General features: G+C 43.9%; 1 protein-coding gene across 4 annotated transcripts in view; it reads right to left on the minus strand.

Annotated features, from left to right (window-relative positions):
• The window catches only part of LOC133388062 (quinone oxidoreductase-like protein 2), a 27,215-nt gene extending 6,981 nt beyond the window's left edge, over window positions 1-20,234 (minus strand). Inside the window, exons 1-8 of one of the 4 annotated variants that reach the window (XM_061634201.1) lie at window positions 20,180-20,234; window positions 15,358-15,514; window positions 11,790-11,886; window positions 6,380-6,438; window positions 4,977-5,042; window positions 3,741-3,850; window positions 1,202-1,283; window positions 278-459 (exon numbers count right to left, since the gene is read on the minus strand). In XM_061634201.1, the coding sequence (XP_061490185.1) occupies window positions 278-459; window positions 1,202-1,283; window positions 3,741-3,850; window positions 4,977-5,042; window positions 6,380-6,438; window positions 11,790-11,886; window positions 15,358-15,514; window positions 20,180-20,181 (755 nt within the window). In that variant the 5' untranslated portion in view covers window positions 20,182-20,234. The other 3 variants (XM_061634200.1, XM_061634202.1, XM_061634203.1) reach the window with 3 other exon arrangements.
• Between the last annotated feature and the right edge of the window lie 445 nt (window positions 20,235-20,679).

The raw sequence follows: 20,679 nt of genomic DNA on the forward strand, positions 1-20,679 counted from the left end.
TTTTTATAGCAGTTATCATCTGTGCATTTGAAGCGTCTCACTGGAGCTTCTTTGACACTAAAGGTAGTTCCCACACAGGTACCTTCTCTTAAGCTTGAGGTGACCATCTGAGTATGCCTCAAAGTACAACTGGCCAATCTGGGAAGATCTTTAGAGCTTATTTAGAGTTCACATCTAGCTAAACCCTCCAAGAAGAAGGAGCCCTGTGGTACTGTAGGGTCAGCAAATACCACAAGGAAAAACCTTTCAGGTAAACTGGATCCAGGCTCTAGCCCACCTGTGCAGCGCCTCCTTGAAGATGTCCCCACCAACAGTGTCGATGACCACGTCAACTCCTTTGCTAGCCGTCAGCTTCTTCACTTCTTCTCTCAGGCTGGCCCTGTCGTAATTCACACTCTGGAAAGCCCCCTTCTGGAGAGCCAGGTTGCATTTCTTGTCACTTCCTGCTGCTGCTATCACCTGCAATCACAGAAGTTCACCCACCAAACAGACTCAAGACTGTACCATCTTCTGACTTATATAGCCAATGCTGAACTACTCTGGAATTTTTAATGTAAAGAACAAGAAAGCAGCTGCTCAGAAGGAAAATAAAATAAAACTACATAAAGCGGCTTGAATCCAGAGTTCCCAATGGAGAAAAGGGGAGGAAAAGATGCTCTGCAATGATGCACCCTTTTCTCTGCAGCCCCCTGGAAATCTGCTCAAAAGGGTTGTGGGACCCTCCAGAACACTATTAGAAGTGATGGGGGGGGGTTAGGAGTGGGGAAAAAATAACCTTCTCCACTTCCTCCAAGTAGGAGTATCTGCTGGACTGCAGTCCTGTCTACAAACAGAAAGAGTCCTGGAAGGGCAGTTCTGCATCCATCCCAATGAAATATGAAAAGCTAAAGTTATGGTGGTTGGTTCTTGCAAGCCTTCTCAGTCTTTAGGACAGCGACTGGGACTCCTGTGGCCCTCCAGATGTTGCTGGACTACAACTTCCATTATTCCTGACTGTTGGCCATGCTAGCTGGGGTTGATGGGAGTCCTGTGGAAGGCCATAGGTTCCTTATCTCTGATTTAGCTTATATTGCTATCAAGGTCATTTCCCCCAACCAGAAGAGCTAAAAAAAGAATTAATATGAGATCTTTAGGAATTCTGTCTGATTCTGAAGACCACCTGTAGTTGACCCCTTCCCGATGGATATGGAATGGGGCATACCTTTGCCTTGAGAACTTTAGTTGCAACTTCCACAACTGCAAGTCCAGTAGCACCAGCTGCAGCTGTAACCAAAACAGTCTCCCTGAAACAGACAAAACCACCACAATGAAGCACAGGAATGGAGAGAGCTACACAGACCTTCCCTATCCAAAATTAAGTGGCATAAAAAAAAGGAGTGTATCTGGCATGTATCATCCGTAGCTTAAAGAGTCCTCCAGCTACACATTATGCTCATTAAGTGAAAAGTAGTCATGTATAAATATGGAGATAGTTGAGAATTCTGAAGACTACTCTAGAGACAGGCAGAGAAAGCTCGAGGGAATGGTGGAAGTACTGTCTAGCTGCATTTCTCCACCAATTGTTTTATCTGTGCTGATCTTCTCTCTTCTTAGCTGTTTTCTCTCCCCGTGTCCCCTACACCCCACAGGAACAAGTAGCTTCTAGGGGGAGGTAAGCTATGCAGAAATAAACAATAAATGGAGAAAGGCAGCCAGCCCTCTGTCCATTCCTGGGGAGACTTCAAAGTTTTCGGCAGTCAGCATCCAGATTGAACATGGTTACTTGTCATGTATTGTCAGGAATATATAACCAGGCTCAAAATAACATTCCCATTTATCCAGACATCTGATTTTCTGACAACATAGAAAAAAGTTTAAAGAACAACTCGACAGCCAAGTTAGTAATGTTAATTAATTTAAATGGGGCTACTCTGAGTAGGAATCGCACTGAATACCACCTCATACTTGTGTATGAAGTGCCCCCAAAGTGCTGTGAAAACCTAGATCCCTTCATCTGTAAGCCTTATTGTTTTAGTGGAGCTTACTTCCACCTAAGTCAGTTACTGAGGAACAAACCAGGCGTTTTGAATTTATGCTGTAGCTTTCAAAAACAGCAGTCATATATTTAGTTCCCCTTTTCTGTAACATCTAGCAGTACTTACTCTCTGTTCTGAATTTCTTGCCCTTGTGCCACATCACTGACTGTCAGTGATGGGGTGTGGGATGCAAAATGTATTGAAATCATAACATGATGTAAATACTGGTAGATGTAACAGGGAGGGATGAGGTAACTAGATAAGCAGCTGCTGTTTTCTGGCAGCAGCCACATGTTTAGGTAATATCTAGTTTGACTCTAACTGTTCCTCTACTATGACCACCACCACCACCCACTCACACAATTTCTTAACATCTCTCCCAATTGGGTGTGGCTAGGGAAGGGATGTGGCTTGAAGACAGGCCAAAGGGACAAGTAAAGAAGCTTAGAGGGGCACGTTCTGTCCCTGGGCCTGAGGTTCCCCACTCCTGTAGGTATTAACAAGTAAAAAGCTCCAATGTGTGTCCTATAGTCTTCTAAGTAGCATACAATGACAGTAATTAAGCTGGACGGAAATTGTTGAAATATTGACCAAAACAGCTGGAACCACACACAATGTGCATGCTGACACAGGTAGGAACTAACACATTTTTCACAAAAACCTGAATTTAAAATGTTTGTACTCAGCTTCTTGAAAGCATGAGATTCATACTTCATAATACATTTTTCCCCCTGGAGAGAACTGCTATATCCCCCAAATCCACATCAAAACCGTGCCATTTCTCCGTTAAAAAAACCCACAAGAGATTATGACTGCATGAGCCATAGCCTGCACTGTGAGAGGGAGGTCAGGAGAACAAACCAGCTAATTAACTGTTTTATGGACCTCATTGCTTGGTCCCTTCACTACTGTATGATAGTAAGACAATCAGGTATGGAGTGAAGATCAAGGCATCATACCAACTACAAAGTTCATTTTTTCTAAACATTTGAAAAACACAAGTTATTGCAATGATATTTCTAAGAAAACCAAACAGATTTTAAAACAGTTTAGCCAAAACAGGAATTATGAAAATAATACAAAGACATATATATCCATCTAATTCTTGTATGGACTATTTTCCTACTTTTGCCAAGTACTAGGAATAAAGCACTATCTTTCAGCTCATACTAGTTCATTCACTCTTCTTGCTCTCAGACCAACTTCTTTTTGTCCCTGGAGTCTGGGTCCTCTGCAGCACTCCCCATTGTGGTGTCTTTCTTCTGATTTTTTACTGTCTCTTTGTCCAGCTTGCCAGCCCCACTTATATACAATATTCTAACTCCCTGACTGACCTCTTACTTAGCAAAACTATACTGTCCTTCCAATTGGCTAACTTTCTGATCCACACAGTAATTAAGTGTTTTTCTTCTCTCAGTTTTCAGTTTCCAGGGCTGATCTTTTGAACTCTCTGGCAAGAACAGCCTCTAAAGAAAAAAAAACCATTTTATAAATGCCACCAAACACAAAACATTCTTCACACAAATTAAAAGCATTTGCATAGTTTGATGTAAGATCTATCTCAGCTCAAGACTTGCCATATAAAGCAACAACCCTGCATTTTACTGAAAAGGCTGCCCTGATCTGGATAATTTTTCCCACCAGGGAATGTCTCAAGGCAGCCGATTGCCACAAGAAGCAGAATTTTGTTAGCCAAACATAATAAGGTTTAATCACACTACTCACCCTGTCTGTGTCTGTGCTCTTCGTTCAAGAGCCAAGATGGCTGTTCCATAGGAGACAGGCAATGCTGCAGCATCTTCATAAGAAACTCCAGGTGGGATCATCCAGAGAAGCTTCACAAAAGAGATAAATGAACTTCAAAGAAAGATAATTTCTCTATCCCTCTGCTTAAGAATGTATTTTACGCTGAGGAAGGACATTTTTGTATACAATCATAATTCAGATGTTATCTATTGGAGATTACCCTGTCTTCAGCAACAACGAAGTCCACGGTGTTACAGACAGAAACACCCTTGTGGACTTGTCATAATCCACTGCAGCAGAATTCACAAAATAATTTTCCTGTAGATGAAGCAGTCCTGTCTGTCTTCAAATACATACCAATGGGGACATGCATAACAAGCAAGCCAAGTGATAACAGATATGGCTGGACACATAAAGATGCTGACACTTTTTCCAGTAGAGTAACCAATCTCCTGCTGGATTTGGGACGATATAACTCAATGGCATCCAAAATGATGTGATGAGGTTTCCCAGAAGTGCCAATCCGAAGGGGCATAATGGGCTCACCAAATCTGGAGGTCTAGCAAAACTGTATCTGATGTCAACCATTTCAGTGGAGTGTCTTTGTTTAAGACACCCTCTGCAAACATATAATGTTTATATGGTTCACTTTGACCTGAGAAGTTTATTATGGCTGGCATAATTAAGGTTTTTGCAAACAAAAGGGGTGTTATCCAATAAAAAAGAGCAACAAACCTCACTGTGCAGTCCTTTGCACATTTATATGGGAGTAAATGCCTCTGAACAAAGTGACAGTAAACATACACAATTTTCTATTAGTCAATTAATTACATGGGGTTTGATTGATGATTAATCAGTTACTTTAATCTGCATTAATCTGCAGATAAACAATTGCTCTGAAGAAAGAAACATACTTTGTTTTTAGCTGATGTAAGCCTTTTTGGCTTAGGGCGGTATATAAATTAAATTAAATTAAATAAATAAATAAATAAATGTCACATCATTAATCACAGTGAAAGAGGAGCTTCCCCCTGGCCCAAGAGAAAAGTGTGAATGCCTTTTCTAAGATGGTACCTGCACCCAGTAATTTTTGTATGTACATGTATTATAAACATTTGTTTAACCTGAAGCTAAATCAATCAGAGGCACCTTTTCGATCTATTAAAAATGTTTCAGGTAATTAGACGGCTACGTGCTGGGGTTGTTTTCACTTACCTTTTGATCTGCAATGTATTCCTCAGCCAGAGCTTTGGTATTGGCCACACCAATTACACGATCCCCCTAGTCAAAAAGCCATCAATGAAAAGCTGTCAACATATGACACAAACAGATGGCCACCACTCCTCCCATGAAATATGAATGCATCCAGATAGAAGGTCTTTCAAGTATCAGACATGTTAAAATCAGCACACCTGACAGCGGTAGCTTTGCAGGCATTGTGCCAGTCCCCATATTCAGCAACCCTAATCCAACCAGGGTACAGGAGCTAACAGGATCAGAGCAAGTGGCACTGTCTAGGACAACCTTTCCCAACTAGTGGGCCACCAGCTGCTCTTGGACCACAATTCTCATCTTTCCTGACCATTGGCAATGCTGGCTGAGGCTGATGGGAGTTGTGGTCCAACAACATCTGGTGGCCCACTAGTTGGGAAAGGCTGGTCTAGGACATCAACAAGGCCGCTGCATTAGTTGATTCCTCTTCCTTGCAGGACTTCTGGCCTCTGCTTCTGGCCTACAGTGTTAAATCTGTCACAAGTGAAGTTAATGTGCAGATTTTACATATTTATTTATTATATGAAATGCTAATATTTCTTAATATAATATATATTATATATAATATATTGGGTTTGAATTGATTTTATGTATGTGTAAAACTAATGTTTTATTTATGCAACTGTTTTAACTGTTTATATATATAGATATATAGATATATATATGAACGTAATTGCAATTAACCAAACAGAGGTTTTTATTATATTAACAAAACGTTTCAGCTTCCGCCTTCATCAGCTGCCAACATACAAATGCTGTTACCAAGGTGGCAGTTATAGAGCTTTGAGGTTGGAATGCTCAGAGGGGCTTCATTTGCAGAAGCTAAGTGGTGGTGGTACTGTCCTCCAGGTTCAGGCCATGTGGTGCCAATGTGTCCAGAGAGTAAATCCAAAAGTTCTCCCTTTTGGTCAATGCTGCTGGATCTGCTGGCATCTCTATCGCTGTAATGGAAAAGTCCAACAGGCTGTGACCCTCAATATTAAAATGCTTCGCAACTGGTTGCTCCACTTTTTTTGTCAAAATTGCTGTCTTATATATATATTTATTATATTGTAAATTGCTTTGGGATGCCTCAAGCAATTCATAAATGAAACTAATAATAAGTCTAAATCGTTTACTTAAAAATAAAAAATATAAAAGCATTCAATAAAATTTCCTAAAAGATAAAGAAGATGCAGTCTAACTAGTTTATTTTCCTCCTCCCATCCCAATTCACCAATTTAAACTTCTAGCAGACCCAATGAGCAACTTTTTAGAAAATAAATTCTCCCTCTCGCCCTAACCCAGTAATTTAGCAGGCACAACTAATTAACTTTTAAATCTCAGTCTAAATGCATTCCTCTTACCTCTTTCACACTGTTGACGGACTCACCAGTCTCCATTACATCCCCTGAAAATTCCATTCCTAAAACAGAACATCAGGTATAGTGTTTGCTGCAGACATTGCCAGATGCTTCTGTACTTATCGTGATCATTATTCAGTGGACTGAACATATAGAATACAGATGCTAATAACCAAAGCAAATAAAAATCTCTTTCCTACTGTATTTTCCTAGCTATCAATATGATCATATACATGCATACATCATCATATCACATCTTTCCAACAGAATATTGCTCACAGTAACAGTAGCTAACAGTAAAAGTTACTTGGGAATACTCATACCATACTTAACTGTAATAGAAATCAGTGCTGAGAAATAGCCAGAAGGTGTCACTCTGAGCACAACAAAGAGAATGTTAAAACAAGTAAAAAGGATAGAAGGAAAGATAAGAACTGTTTCATCCCCCATCCCACTCCCAACAAACCTCAGTACCATTCATGGTTTAGAGAGAAGGGAGTGATGTGTCGAAGTTTGGAAGATACAACGAGCCAGACTTTGACTTGTGTTGTTTGGGGTGCAGCAACAAGAGGAGTGGGGAACAGCGCCATAGGAACTCTTTCACATTAAACCATAGTTTGTTTTAAATGATGGTTTAATGTGACATGCACACAAGGCTACTAACAACAAAAATAATAGTAATAGCTGGCAAGAACATTAAAATGGTATTCAGCCCAGTAAACATACCGTCACAACTGTCATACTGAGCCCTGACCGGATTCATCCTCTGACGAGGACTCAAGACCTTCTGGAGCCAGGAGACCCAGGATGCAGACAAAAAACCACCCTCTACAACCACAGCATGGATGTGGACAACACTGGTCTCCAGGGGGAGAGATCTCAACAGGCCTGTCTCCAGAGAATGCCCTAGAATGACTGTTAGGACAAGCCCCTGACTCATGTACGGCAGTGGAGCCCATGTCTGAATTGGAGGGGAGGCTGAACCACCACCCAGCACTTGAGAGCATCAGCACCAGAAAGCCCACAGTCAGGCAGCTAGGTAACAAAACACTGCACACCTGAGAGCCCAATGTCACCGAACAACTCAAGAGAAAAAGGGCTCCTTGAGAGTAACTGGTCTCCTCAGCAGTAAAAGATTCCTGGGGAGCAGGCTTAACCACTTGTAGCTAGAGGCCAGGCTAGATAAACCTTCAGTCAAGGTCTGCTAGTGATTGGAGTAATATGTACCTTTCAGTTGTTACTCCAATTTTTTTATTTATTTTATTTATTTATTTCATTTTTAAACCGCCCATAGCGAATAGCTCTCTGGGCGGTGAACAAAACAAGATTAAAATACAATATTACAATAAAATTACAATAAAATCAGCAACAAGTTAAACGGAAAAAAAAATTAAATGAAACACATTGAACATTAAAATGCCTGGGAGTATAGCCAGGTCTTAACCTGGCGCCTAAAAGAAAGTACCGAAGGCGCCAGGCATATCTCCACAGGTAGGCTGTTCCACAGTTTGGGGGCCACTACAGAAAAGGCCCTAGATCTAATAACAATCCTCCGGGCATCCTGATGAGTTGGTACCCGGAGAAGGGCCTTGGATATTGGACGAAGTGAACGGGTAGGTTCATAGCGGGAGAGGCGTTCCACAAGGTATTGTGGTCCCACACCGTGTAAGGCTTTATAGGTCAAACCCAGCACCTTGAATCTGGCTCGGAAACAAATAGGCAGCCAGTGCAGGCGGGCCAGGACAGGTGTTATGTGCGCAGACCAGCGGGTCCTCGTTAACAACCTGGCTGCCGCATTTTGCACTAGCTGAAGTTTCCGAACGGTCTTCAAGGGCAGCCCTACGTAGAGCGCATTACAGTAGTCCAGTCTAGAGGTTACCAGAGCGTGAACAACTGAGGCGAGATCGTCACTGTCCAGATAGGGGCGTAGTTGGGCTACTAAGCGAAGATGGTAAAACGCATTCCGTGCCACCGAAGCCACTTGAGCCTCAAGCGACAAGGAAGGGTCAAAAAGGACCCCCAAGCTACGAACCTGTTCCTTCAAGGGGAGTGTAACCCCATCTAGAACAGGATGAACATCCACCATCTGGGCAGGTAAAGAGCTCACCAACAGTGTCTCAGTCTTGTCTGGATTAAGTTTCAGTTTATTAGCTCTCATCCAGTCCATTATCGCGGTTAGGCAACGGTTCAGCACATCAACAGCCTCACCTGAAGAAGGTGAAAAGGAGAAGTAGAGTTGCGTGTCATCAGCGTACTGATGGCAACGCACTCCAAAACTCCTGATGACCGCACCCAGAGGCTGCATGTAGATGTTAAAGAGCATGGGGGACAAGACCGACCCCTGAGGGACTCCACAATGGAGAGTCCAGGGTATCGAGCAATGTTCCCCAAGCACTACCTTCTGGCGACGATCCGCTAAGTAGGAGCAGAGCCACTGCCAAGCAGTGCCCCCAACTCCCAACTCCGTGAGCCTCCCCAGAAGGATACCATGGTCGATGGTATCAAACGCCGCTGAGAGATCAAGGAGAATCAACAGGGTCACACTCCCCCTATCCCTCTCCCGACAAAGGTCATCATACAGGGCGACCAAGGCTCTTTCAGTGCCAAAACCAGGCCTAAAACCGGATTGAAACGGATCCAGATAATCGGTTTCATCCAAGAGCGCCTGGAGCTGGCCGGCGACCACCCGCTCCAGGACCTTGCCCAAAAAAGGGACATTCGCCCCCGGTCTATAGTTGTTCAAAATATCTGGGTCCAAAGAAGGTTTCTTTAGAAGAGGTCTCACTACTGCCTCCTTGAGACTACCAGGGACTACTCCCTCTCTCAAGGAGGCGTTTATCACCTCTTTGGCCCAGCCGGTGGTTACAGCCCTGCTGGCCTTCACCAGCCAAGATGGGCAAGGATCAAGGGCAGACGTGGTCGCCCGCACCATTCCAAGCACCTTGTCCACTTCCTCGAGCTGCACCAACTGAAACTCATCCAACAATGAAGGACAAGACCGCGCTCTGGATACTTCAATACCCTTCCGAGCTGCCCATCTATGGACCTCTGACTCACAACTCTGCCTCTGGATTATATTTGACTTGGGACTGTTCTTTTGTGAATGACCTTAGCTTCATCTTGATTTTGCTTTTGGGCTCTCCTTGTTATTGCATGTTACTATTGTGTTTTCAGCCTGAGCCTGTGGTTCCAAATTTTCCCCTCCCAAAAAATAATGACATTGTTATCAATGCTTTCCTTTCGAAAAGGGGCTGCCCACCCACCTACCCTCCTCCTTCTCCTGAATGGTATTGGATTCTTCCCTCCAGGTCTGGGAGAATGCCAGAGATACCTTTAATGAAAAGCAAAGACACGGCCTAGTCAGTTTCACTTTAGCAAAGCAAGGACAGCCTCTGCAAAGCAAAGACCAGGCTGAAGAAAGGAAGACTCAGGCTTATCAGTTTCAAATTAGCAAAGCAAATAGGCAGGCCTGTCAGTTTCACATTAGCAAAGCAAAGTTTGATGCCTTTGTTTTTAAAGCTATCTGGTGTTGGGAAAAGACAGGTAAAGTCAAAGCATTCAAGATCAGTCTGCAAAGATAGCGAACTTGTACACTATTGGGAAGTCCAGCGCCCAGTTTGATTTTAGCAAAATTCTTGCCCATTCCTAATACAGGCTGGACATAGGTAGAGGCACAGCACTGGGAGTCGTTCTAGACTCTTCCCTGTCACTTGAGGCTCATGTAGCCTCTGTGGCACGGAATGCGTTCTACCAACTTCGATTGGTAGCCCAGCTACGTCCCTACCTGAGTAAGGAGGATCTTACATCAGTAGTACATGCTCTGGTAACCTCACGTTTGGATTACTGTAATGCGCTCTATGTAAGGCTACCTCTGAAGACGGTTCGGAAGCTACAGCTGGTGCAAAATGCGGCGGCCAGACTGCTAACAAGAACAAAGCGGTCTGACCATATAACACCTGTTTTGGCCCGCTTGCACTGGCTTCCAATACGCTTCCGGGCCAAATTCAAAGTGTTGGTATTAACCTATAAAGCCTTATACGGCGCGGGACCTCAATATCTGTCGGAACGCCTCTCCCGCTATGAACCGGCTCGTACACTATGGTCTGCTACGAAGGCCCTCCTCCGGGTCCCGACTCATAGGGAGGCCCGGAGGGCAGTGACAAGATCAAGGGCCTTCTCAGTGGTGGCCCCCGAACTATGGAATAGTCTCCCCGAGGAGGTTCGCCTGGCGCCGACACTATCATCCTTTCGGCGCCAGGTTAAAACCTTTCTCTACTCCGAGGCATTTTAATTTTTTGTTAATGATTGTAATGTTTGTAATTTGATTTTAGCCTTTGCTGTTTTTAGACTGTGAAATTTGATTTTAGACTGATGTTTTGTATTATATTGTATTTTATTGTATCTATGTTCACCGCCCAGAGAGCTATTGCTAGTCGGGCGGTATATAAGTTTTAAAAATAAATATAAATAAATAAAAACTCAGTTAAATCCACTCTTCACATCAGATCTCCAGAGAGAGGCAGCTTTCTAAGAAGGCTTTTTACTGAGCTTGCAAAGCCCCCAAACTCAGCTTTCATGTCTACCTCAGAAACTGCAGTCTGCCCCTTTGCTTCCTTTCATAGCCACCTAATTTGCCCCCTCCCACTGGCTGGAGGATTGGTGGCGGAAGGATGAGTCATCTTCTGAAGCCCTAAGATCCAGCCATCAAAAGCAATCATCCTGAACCTCGCAAACAAAAGATGTACCTGGCAACACTGGCAAGTCTCACTGCAGCCATAAGCCTGGCAAGACAGCCTCAGGCAAGCCTCCACTAACTCAGCACACATCCCACTCAGCCTACCCCACGTCTGCAATGAGGGGGGTGACAGCGGTGGCCTCCTTCACAGAGTTTTTGCAAGCATTGTTGAGATAAGTGCTTTTATCTTTTCAGCGGCAGGTCAAGACTTTCCTCTTCTCCCATGCATTTTAGCATGTGTTTTTAAATTGGTATATTTGTATATTTGTTTTTAATGTTTTTAATTGCTGTAAAGCACCCAGAGAGCTTCAGCTATGGGGCGGTATACAAATGCAATTAATTAATTAATTATACTACTACTACTACTACTACTAATAATAATAATAATAATAATAATAACAACAACAACAACGGTTGCTGCCCCTCTCTGGAAGATAAATGGTATGTCGTTTAGAAGTCAGGAGGAAATTCCCCCTTTATTTCTTCCATATTATCACATCATGGGTTACGTGTGGCCCAAATCCCTCTCTTTTCCAACAAATTGTGAGGCCTTTCATTTGAATACAAGAGTGAAGGCTGCAATCTGGTTAGTTTAGCCTTGGTTTCCTGTTAATTTTCACTTGCGGAGGGGGGCGCTCAGTATAACAAAGTGCGCTAGACTGAAAAGTACCTACTCACCTGGAGTGAATGGAAGGGAATGTTTTTTTTGGTAAAGACCCTGGCAAGCCAGTATGTCAGCAAAATTTACTCCACAGTAACGTACACGAATTCTGACCTGCAAGAAGAATCACAGCTCTTCATAAAAGCCAACTTTAGAAACAGAAGCTGTATATGATGTTAAATATATCATTGTCTCTTGTGGATTCCCCTACCCACCCATCCCCGTAAGGGGCGGGCAAACTGGTTTGGGTCTGCAGCATGGAAAAGAGAGGAGTTCCCCACCCCATGCTGACATTTGTCCAAAACTGTCCTTTGCTGCAATGGAAGAAGCCAAGAGCTAGAAGGGAATGCACACTGCATTTTGTCCTATCCCCTTTCTTAAACAAGGATACTGCATGGGCTGCAGTCCTGCATATAGTTGAAAATGGAAATGGACTGCCTTCAAGTCAATTCCGACTTATGCGACCCTATGAATAGGGTTTTTATGGTAAGCAGCATTCAGAGGCTGTTTACCATTGCCTTCCTGTGAGGCTCAGTTACACTGCTCAAAACACTTTTGAAAACAGCTACTTAGCTAATCACGAGTGATGAGTAAGGAACATTTATTTACTCAGAAAATGTATAAGCCACTTGATCACAGAGCTCTCCAACAACAGTGCAACAAAAATATCACTAAAATCCACAAACCAATTGAAAACAAATATACATAAAAAACATTATCATTAAAAACAAAAGTAAAACTATTGAAACAAATATAGGTAACAATTATATGCTTGGGTTGGTTTGTATGGGGTAAAATAATCCCTTAAATAAACTGGTCCCAAGCCATTAAGGACTTTTTGTACCCACAACAGAACTGTGACTTTGGCCCAGTAACAAATTGGCAGCCAGTGCATATCTCTGAGCACAGGTGTGCTCACGCTATATAGCTTTTAGCCAAACATTAGCCAAATGTTATCTTTTAATAAGGCTATTACAGCAGAAGTTAGCAACCCTAGTGCTGTTTCAAGGTTCAGAGCCCTAATAATGATGTGTTACTGTGTCCCTTGGAAAGTCTGTAATCAGAGTTTCACAGAGAGTTTCACTCGAAACAGCAGAGTAAAAGAAATTCAGGTTCAGTACTCGCGCTTCTGCACTGCTGCAGTAGCCACTGCAGCAATGCTCTTTCTTCACCCTTGGATAACATGAGAAGCTCTGGAGCCCACACTGCAGGTCCTCCCCATGCCAGTGCCAAACCTTGGGAAACTTTTATGGGTTATTGCTGTACTCCCAAGATTTCCCCAGAGCAGTCCAATGGATGGAACACTGCTACAACAGCTCCTATGCTGTCAAGGCAATATTAGCATCAGGCCTCAGCAGGAAAAAACACAGCAAACTTTCTCCTGCTGCAATTCCTATAAAACGTTATTAATCTTAACAAGATTTAGAAGCCTACCCTATGCTGGAAAAGCACCATTGCCTCCTTGCCACAAGTTGGTTCAATTCTACAGAGGGACGAACAGAAACTTGTATCGCGTTGCTCAGAGATCTCATCATCTGAAAAAAGATTTGGACCCATGTCTCCCAAGCCTATACTGACCACTGGATTCCAATCATGGATCAGGCCCTCATGAGTCAATCCCCCTCCAAATCCCCAAGGTCTGTGAGATACAAACTGCCCATGAAAACCTTTTGAAACGTCCAGCAGCAAACACCTTTTAATTATACATGCTAAAGAAGCAACAGTAGCAGAATATCTCATAGCATGGTTGAAGTAAACACACACTCTGGGTATTAATAGCCCAATTCACAGTCCAATCTTTAAAACCACATCATCCATACTAAGTCGAAAGAACAGTAAAGTTAGAACATATAATCAAAACATACACACTTATTTATTTTAAACTGCAAGAAAAACCACCCTCTGCTCTTGTTCAGCTGCAAAATACTTTTCCACTTTGTGGAATGCAGGCTGGCATATAGCTGTAGCTCACATGGAGGCCAACGCTGGTTTTTCCTTGTCAAAAATGATGATCTGTCTTCTTGTAGAGTTGCATAACATGTTTTCCAGCTGCAAGGCCACTTTTGTAAATTGCTTTCATGCAGATCCAAGCATGGAAATAATGTGTGTATACCAAGGGTGGGCAGAAGGTAGATCAAGATCTACTGGTCAGCAGCAGCTAGCGGAGAGAGGTGACGCCATGCACTTGGCCTCCCGTCAACAGCATTACTGGACTTACCACAAGTGGGGGTGAGGAGGTGGGAGGCCGGCAGGGTGTGGGTGCACTAGTGGGAGATCTCTGGGTGATTTGAAGTAGATTGACAAATATTTCTGATTCCCAGTTGTTTAACAATACTGACAAAACAACACCCCTGCCAATTATACTGCTGAAATGAAGAAAGAGTGTGTGCGCATGTGCGTGTGAGAGATTATTATTATTATTTCTTGGCATTTTTGCACTAAGGGGTCTCAAAACAACTTACACAATAAAAATAGAAATAACAAAGACATTGAAATCAGACCGAAAAAAAGCAATAAATGAAAACTAGAACACTGATCCAAAAATACATTTCAAAAAGCAAATGAAAATTTTTTGAGCCTATGCATTTTTTCTGTCTTTTGTACCAGGCTCCACTTGGTAGATTTCAGGGTTCTAGCAAAAACCAAAGCAGATCTCACAAGCCTGAAGTCTGCCAACTCCTGGTGCATACAATGTTTGCTTCCCTTTTTACCCACGCACCTGCAGTGGCACCAGTTTGTGAACTGGCTACAAAGCAAACCATACGTGTAATACATCTACACATTAACCTCCATCAGGATTCAGGCTCTGGGGTTAGGCCAGGATATATTATTTATTAGAGACTCATCTCAAATAAATGGTTTTGGTCTTCTCTTTGTACCTTCAGAAACCATTCACACATTACTTTTCCCACAAAGTTAATCAAGCCAATAAATGTCTACTCATCTGGATTGAGAAAGAATGACCTCAAAACAATTAGGCAAGGGAATCTGCACACTCAAGGAGAACAGACTCTTCCATATCCAGCTCCTTCTTTCAGGCTATCACTGCACCACAAATGAGGAAGTATTATGGGTAGGCTAGAATCTGCTTGTGTGGGCTAGTAAATTCTTTGGCCTGTTTACAAGGTTGCAGTAAATGCACTTGCTATTACACAAATACATTATCATGTTGTTTGATTACTCTAGGGAGGCCACCCGGAAAAATGCACAGGTCATCCATGTTATTGCACTTGGACAGCTTGCTTAGGCAGTCAGTTATTGTGGGACAACAAATCTGTTCCCCGTTTCAACATCTGATAAGACACTTGAAGAGAGCTAGAAGGGAGCAAAGAAACAGAACAGAACCCTAGACTAAGCAGAAGTGGATGGAATGCAAAGTTGCCTGAAAAGGCAGGGAATGACCTGGAACAGAGATTAAGGACGAACTCCTTTACCGTGTAAGCAGAGGTTCAGGACAATAACCCTAAATCTACACACTCTGGAACACCCTTTGAGGTCCCTGAGAGCAAAACTCTCTTAATCTGAACATGCCGAAGTACCTTTAAGAACCATCTTTCAATGCCTCAAGCGTTGCCACTCCTTTACCTCATGCGGTTGCAGTGAAGGGGACAGGATATCCCTAACAACCAATGGCTTTGTCAGCTCAGTGCAAAGTGCTGCTCGGTAGGACCTTTGGGGCTGCAGGAGGATAGCACTACTCAGAGAGACGGGACCCAGCAGTTCTTGGCCAAAAGCATTCCTCCTGCAACATAACACGAGGTACCAATGTCATAGCGTCCTGCATGCTGTCTGGCTCCTTTCCTATCCACATTTTTAAATAAAATATATTTAATTAGTCCAACTGTTGCTGGAACAAAATGTACATTCTTCCATGTTCCACAAAAGTCAGTGACCTAACACAGATACAATGGTAACTATATCCTACCTATGACAAGGAGAGTCCCTTCCCCCTCCAGTCACCCATTTGGAATTGCCCTTTTCTTTTCCCTGGTTAGGATTAACTATGGTACGGTGTTACATATGTACTGGTGCTAACCACAGTTAGATTTAACCAGGGTTTGCAAACCAGCTTCTAACCCAAATTTAAAAGATACCCATATTAACACCAGTACACACTGTGCAGTACTGCCCCATAGTTAAGGCTCATCTGGGAAAGGGAGGGAGATTCTGTGTAGCACGGCAAGGACGGAGGTGATCCATGGCACAGGATCTCCTAACCAGATTTAGATGATGATAATGATGTTTTACTACTACTGCTACATTTATATTCCATCTTTCCTCCAAGGAGTGCAAGTGGGCGTACATGGTTCTCCTCCTCCCCATTATACTCTCACAACAACCTTGTGAGGTAGATTAGACTGAGAGACAGTGACTGGCCCAAGGTCATGCAGAGAGCTCTTTGGGGATTTAAACCTGAGTCTTCCAGATCCTAGTTTAGCACTCTAACCACTACATCACACTGGCTCTCAGTGGCTGCATAATATAGTGTATTCTGCATAGTATGGCGCGGCAGTATAGTATTTGTACCAGGCTTTAATCATAGGTTCAAGAAGCAATAGAAAAGCTTGCAACGTTTTCTCCAGAAAAAATACCTTATTATTTAGGAACAACACAGTACTAGAACACTACCTAAATAACTTCTGCCCCCTCTAGGCATGGCTAGATAGAATCATAATACAGATCTATGAGAAAACATTATCCTAGATATTCCCTTTGGATCTTCCTGGCAAGTATTGCATTCCTAGTCCCTTATTAGCCTGTTTACCTTTCAGTTAAAAAAATATATAAATATATAGCCTTTCTAGTTATCAGGAAATACTGATCACTACATAAAGCCTGTCCTCTTCACACTACTAAACAAGTTGCCTGGGGAATTGCTGCAACAGACTAGCATGGCTTCCTCCTCAGGAATGTATCCTTCTACAAGGGACGATCACTATCATCTTCCCTATTCTCTGGGACCGCTACATTCTTCATTTGCTATAATGGGGGCCAGGATAATCCATCCTGCTAGATGGTCATGTTCTATAATAAAGTTGCCCATCTCTGTTATGGAGCAGATATGCTCAGCTGATATGAGGCTATTGATGCACTAGGAGGAAGGAATGGAATTGCAGACTGTGATGCGTCATCACACAGACTCATAAGGTTAGAGGGTCCTTGTAAGGCCACCTAGTCCAACCCCATTCAGTACAGGAAACCCAGAGCTAGAGCAGCCCCAACAGATGGATGTCCAGCCTCCCCTTGAAAACCTTCAGCAAGGGAGAGCCCCTCCCCCAATAACTGGTTCCATGGTTGAGCTGCTATTACCATTAGTAAGTTTCTCCTGATGTCCAACAAAAATCTATCCCCCTGTAACTTAGGGCCATTAGATCTACTCCCACGCTCTGGAATAGCAAAGAACACATCTCTGCCCTCTTCTGCGTCACAGTCCTTCAGGTAGGTTTACCTCCTCAAAGTATGGCAACCACGTAAGTGCTTGCTGAATGAAGCCTTCAAGTGGCAGTGGTCCTTTGCCCTTCCAGAGTATGCATGAGATAACAATACAGTGAAACGCATGCGAGGCACACACATGAGCTTAACTGGGGATGTCACAATGGAGAAGTGCTGTGGTCATCAGCGCTACTCCTACAGTGTGCCCCACTAGATGAGAACTTGATGCAGCTAGAGAGGCCCATTCCCCTACTGGAAACAGGGAAACCATTTCCCCTGGTACACCTTCCAGTATGGAAAAATGTCCTCTCCTATTACACCATCCGCTGGATGGGGGGGACACCACAAGGGAGAGATGCTGCTTACTATCTGAGCCTCTCTACTGGGGCAGGTTCTGCTAGCTAGAGGAAACCTTCCCCAGTCTCATGTGCATTCTTTTCGAGGGAAACTGGGAGCAAAACCTTTTAACCATACCTTGATTAAAATCTTGTAGGACTATGAGGACCAGGCTTTGATACATATGAGACACCAGTTGACCATCCCATCCCTATAAGACTAATGGAGAATCCTATTTCCAATTTGCACAGTCAAGATGTGAACAGCCTGATGCCAAAAGTCACAACAGGAGGTGTTTTCTGGGAATAAGGAAAGTAGCCTTGGGGCAATTAGCCCCTCCTTAGCCAAGTATAATTTAGCACAGTTGTGCTGTAATGATAACATGGTTAATATGTGCACTGAATCTACAGGTTGTGCTTCAAAGGCTGCACCAGCTTATAACAGAAACACAGCTTTAGCATGCAAATGCAAGGTTTCTGGACAGCAGAGAGAGAGCCTGAAGCTACAAAACAAAAGCCAGAGCAGAGGAAACTCAACTAAGAACACACAGGACAGCTGGGGTTCCTATATTCTGCTACTAGCATGATTAGGAATTCTCTTGTTCACACAGTACATAGCAGGGTTAGCTAATTTGGTGCCCTCCAGGATTTTTGAACTCCCATCAGCCACAGATAGCATAACTAATGGTCAGGGATGATGGGAGCTATAGTCCCAACAATATCTGGAGGGCACTATGTTGGCTGTCCTTGGTATATAGGAAGGACAGATTTAACTCCCCTTATTAGTGATGCGAAATGAAATTTCAAACACAAATACAAACACCACAGTAACAGAAACGGCGAAGGACTGAAATCTGGCAATCTTCTTGGATGCACAAGCATTGCCCTTTGTACCTCAGGTGGACTGGTAGCTTGTACAACAAGAACTACAAGTCCAAGTCCAGGCATGGTTGGCTAATTTGCCCTAAGGGATAGAACAGCAAGAGGGGGCCTTGAGCCCAAACTGGCCAACCGAAGAGTGTCACCGGCATCTTAGAGGCAGAGGGGGAAATGGAGGGAGCAGCAGCAGCAACAATGGGACTTGCTGCAGGTCTTCAGACGCATGGGGGTAGGGAGTGCCACCAACTCCCCATCCCTTTCTCACACCTAGTTGCTGGCCAGGCCCAAGGGGGTATCTGGCAGTGGAGATAACCTGGGAATCGACGTACCTAGATGTGTCCACATCCCAAAGCTCATTACAGTCTTTTCCAGATCTACAGGAAGTGGAGAAGTGTTGCAGCAAAAAGAAAATAAGGAAAAAGCATAACTAGGACAGATGGACTGGGAATGGAGAAGGGCAAGACTGAAAGACAGAACTGAAACGAGGATGGGAAAAAGACAAATCTAGTGAAGGGGCAAAGGTGAGCAACAGATACAAAGGAAGACAAGACTCTTTGTGCTGCTTAGAACTCCGGGGGGGGGGGGGATTCAGCAGTGTGTCATGTGCAGGGGTGAGAAACAGCGACATCCAATGGAATTCTCTACATCTATTAAAGCACGGATAACCAATGCAGTGCTCTCCAGATGCTGTGGACTACAACTCTAATTATCCCTGACCATTGACCATGCTGGCTGGGGCTGATGATGGGAACTGTGGTCCAAAACACCTGGTGGGCACCATGTTGGCTACCCCTATATTAAAGGAGAAGGAACTCTACTGTTGTTTTGCATCTAGTTACTTTAAAAGACAGAGCCTGTGTGGTGTAGTGGGTTAAGGTGTTGGACTACAACCTGGGAAACCAGGGTCCGAATAGCCATGAAGCTCACTGGGTGACCTTGGGCCCGTCACTGCCTCATGAAATATTTATAGGGTCGACTTGAAGGCAATTTCACTTTAAAACAGGAGGCAGACAGACGACCTATGATTACACGGGGACCAAGAATCTGGGTGGAGCAAAGGTAGCTAGAAAGAGAAACATCTTAATTTAGAGACCGAACTCACATTGGGGCCAAGAAATTAAATCACGATGAGGCAATAATAATGATCTTGCCACGTGGGAGACTTTTCCTATGCAATCCTATACATGTCTAGACAAATCACATGTCTAGTTCCTGTTGAGTTCAATGGGGCTTACTCCCAGGTAAGTCTAGGTTTGCAACCTATGGCTGGAATCCTATTTACACTTAGAAGGAAGTCCTGTTGAATTCAGTGCGGCGCATGCCTCTGAAGAAACATGCACAGGACTGGGCAGTAAAACTATCGAACTGACGGGGAAGGGGGTCCGTCCATCTAGTTTGAATGTCGAGGTCACGAAGGATCCTCCTGTCCCACCCACACGCGGGACAGCCAAGCCGGAGAATACTTCTCTTTTCATTAGGCAAAAAGAGGAAGGAAGCGAGGGGGACCACGATCGCGGGAGTAAAGGAATGCAAAAGCGGCCGATTTCCGAGGTCACAACCTGTAGCCCTCCAGCCGGGAGACGCTCCTGCCTCCCAAGCACCAGCGCAGCCCCACGGATCCGCCTGCTCTCGCCATGCTGCCCGAACCAAGCAACCCTGCCGGCCTAAGCGGCTCAGCGCCGCTGCGCCTGCTACCTTCCCCTCTTCCTGAATCAAGTCAGATCCGACCCTTTCTCCCCTCCTATCCGTACTGTTCGTACATTCTCCGAGGGAGGAAGGAGGACTTCTTCTTACGGCCAATGGCAAGTGAGATCTTCTTTTAATCCCTCCCATATCACATGTGACCACCTATGCCGCAGAAGCTTGAATTCTTTAATATATAGGTGCCGAGGCCCAAGCCTTCTGATTTTTTTTTCCTTTTGGAAAAGTTCAAACAAGAGCTATGGCGTCGGCCCGAATCGCTACCCGCTTCTCTACAGCTCCTATTAACCCTTTAAAAAGTAAATAAACTGTGGGGATCCTATTCGCGGATCTCTGACGTCACACCTTGGATGGCAGCCAGATTGGCTATCCTCAGAGTAAGATTGTAGTTTAGTATTATTTCCTCTCGGCCGCTAGAGGGACGATGGAACCATTTTCAACAGAAGGATTCCAGAGAGTACGTCACAATATCAAAGAAAGGTATGCTGAAGCTCCGAGTAGCATGATTATAACAGTTCATGTGGCCCTGTGTGTCCTGCTGATTACATAAGAAGACTTT

This window comes from Rhineura floridana, chromosome 6 (assembly GCF_030035675.1).
Source record: "Rhineura floridana isolate rRhiFlo1 chromosome 6, rRhiFlo1.hap2, whole genome shotgun sequence".
Lineage (NCBI taxonomy): Eukaryota > Metazoa > Chordata > Lepidosauria > Squamata > Rhineuridae > Rhineura > Rhineura floridana.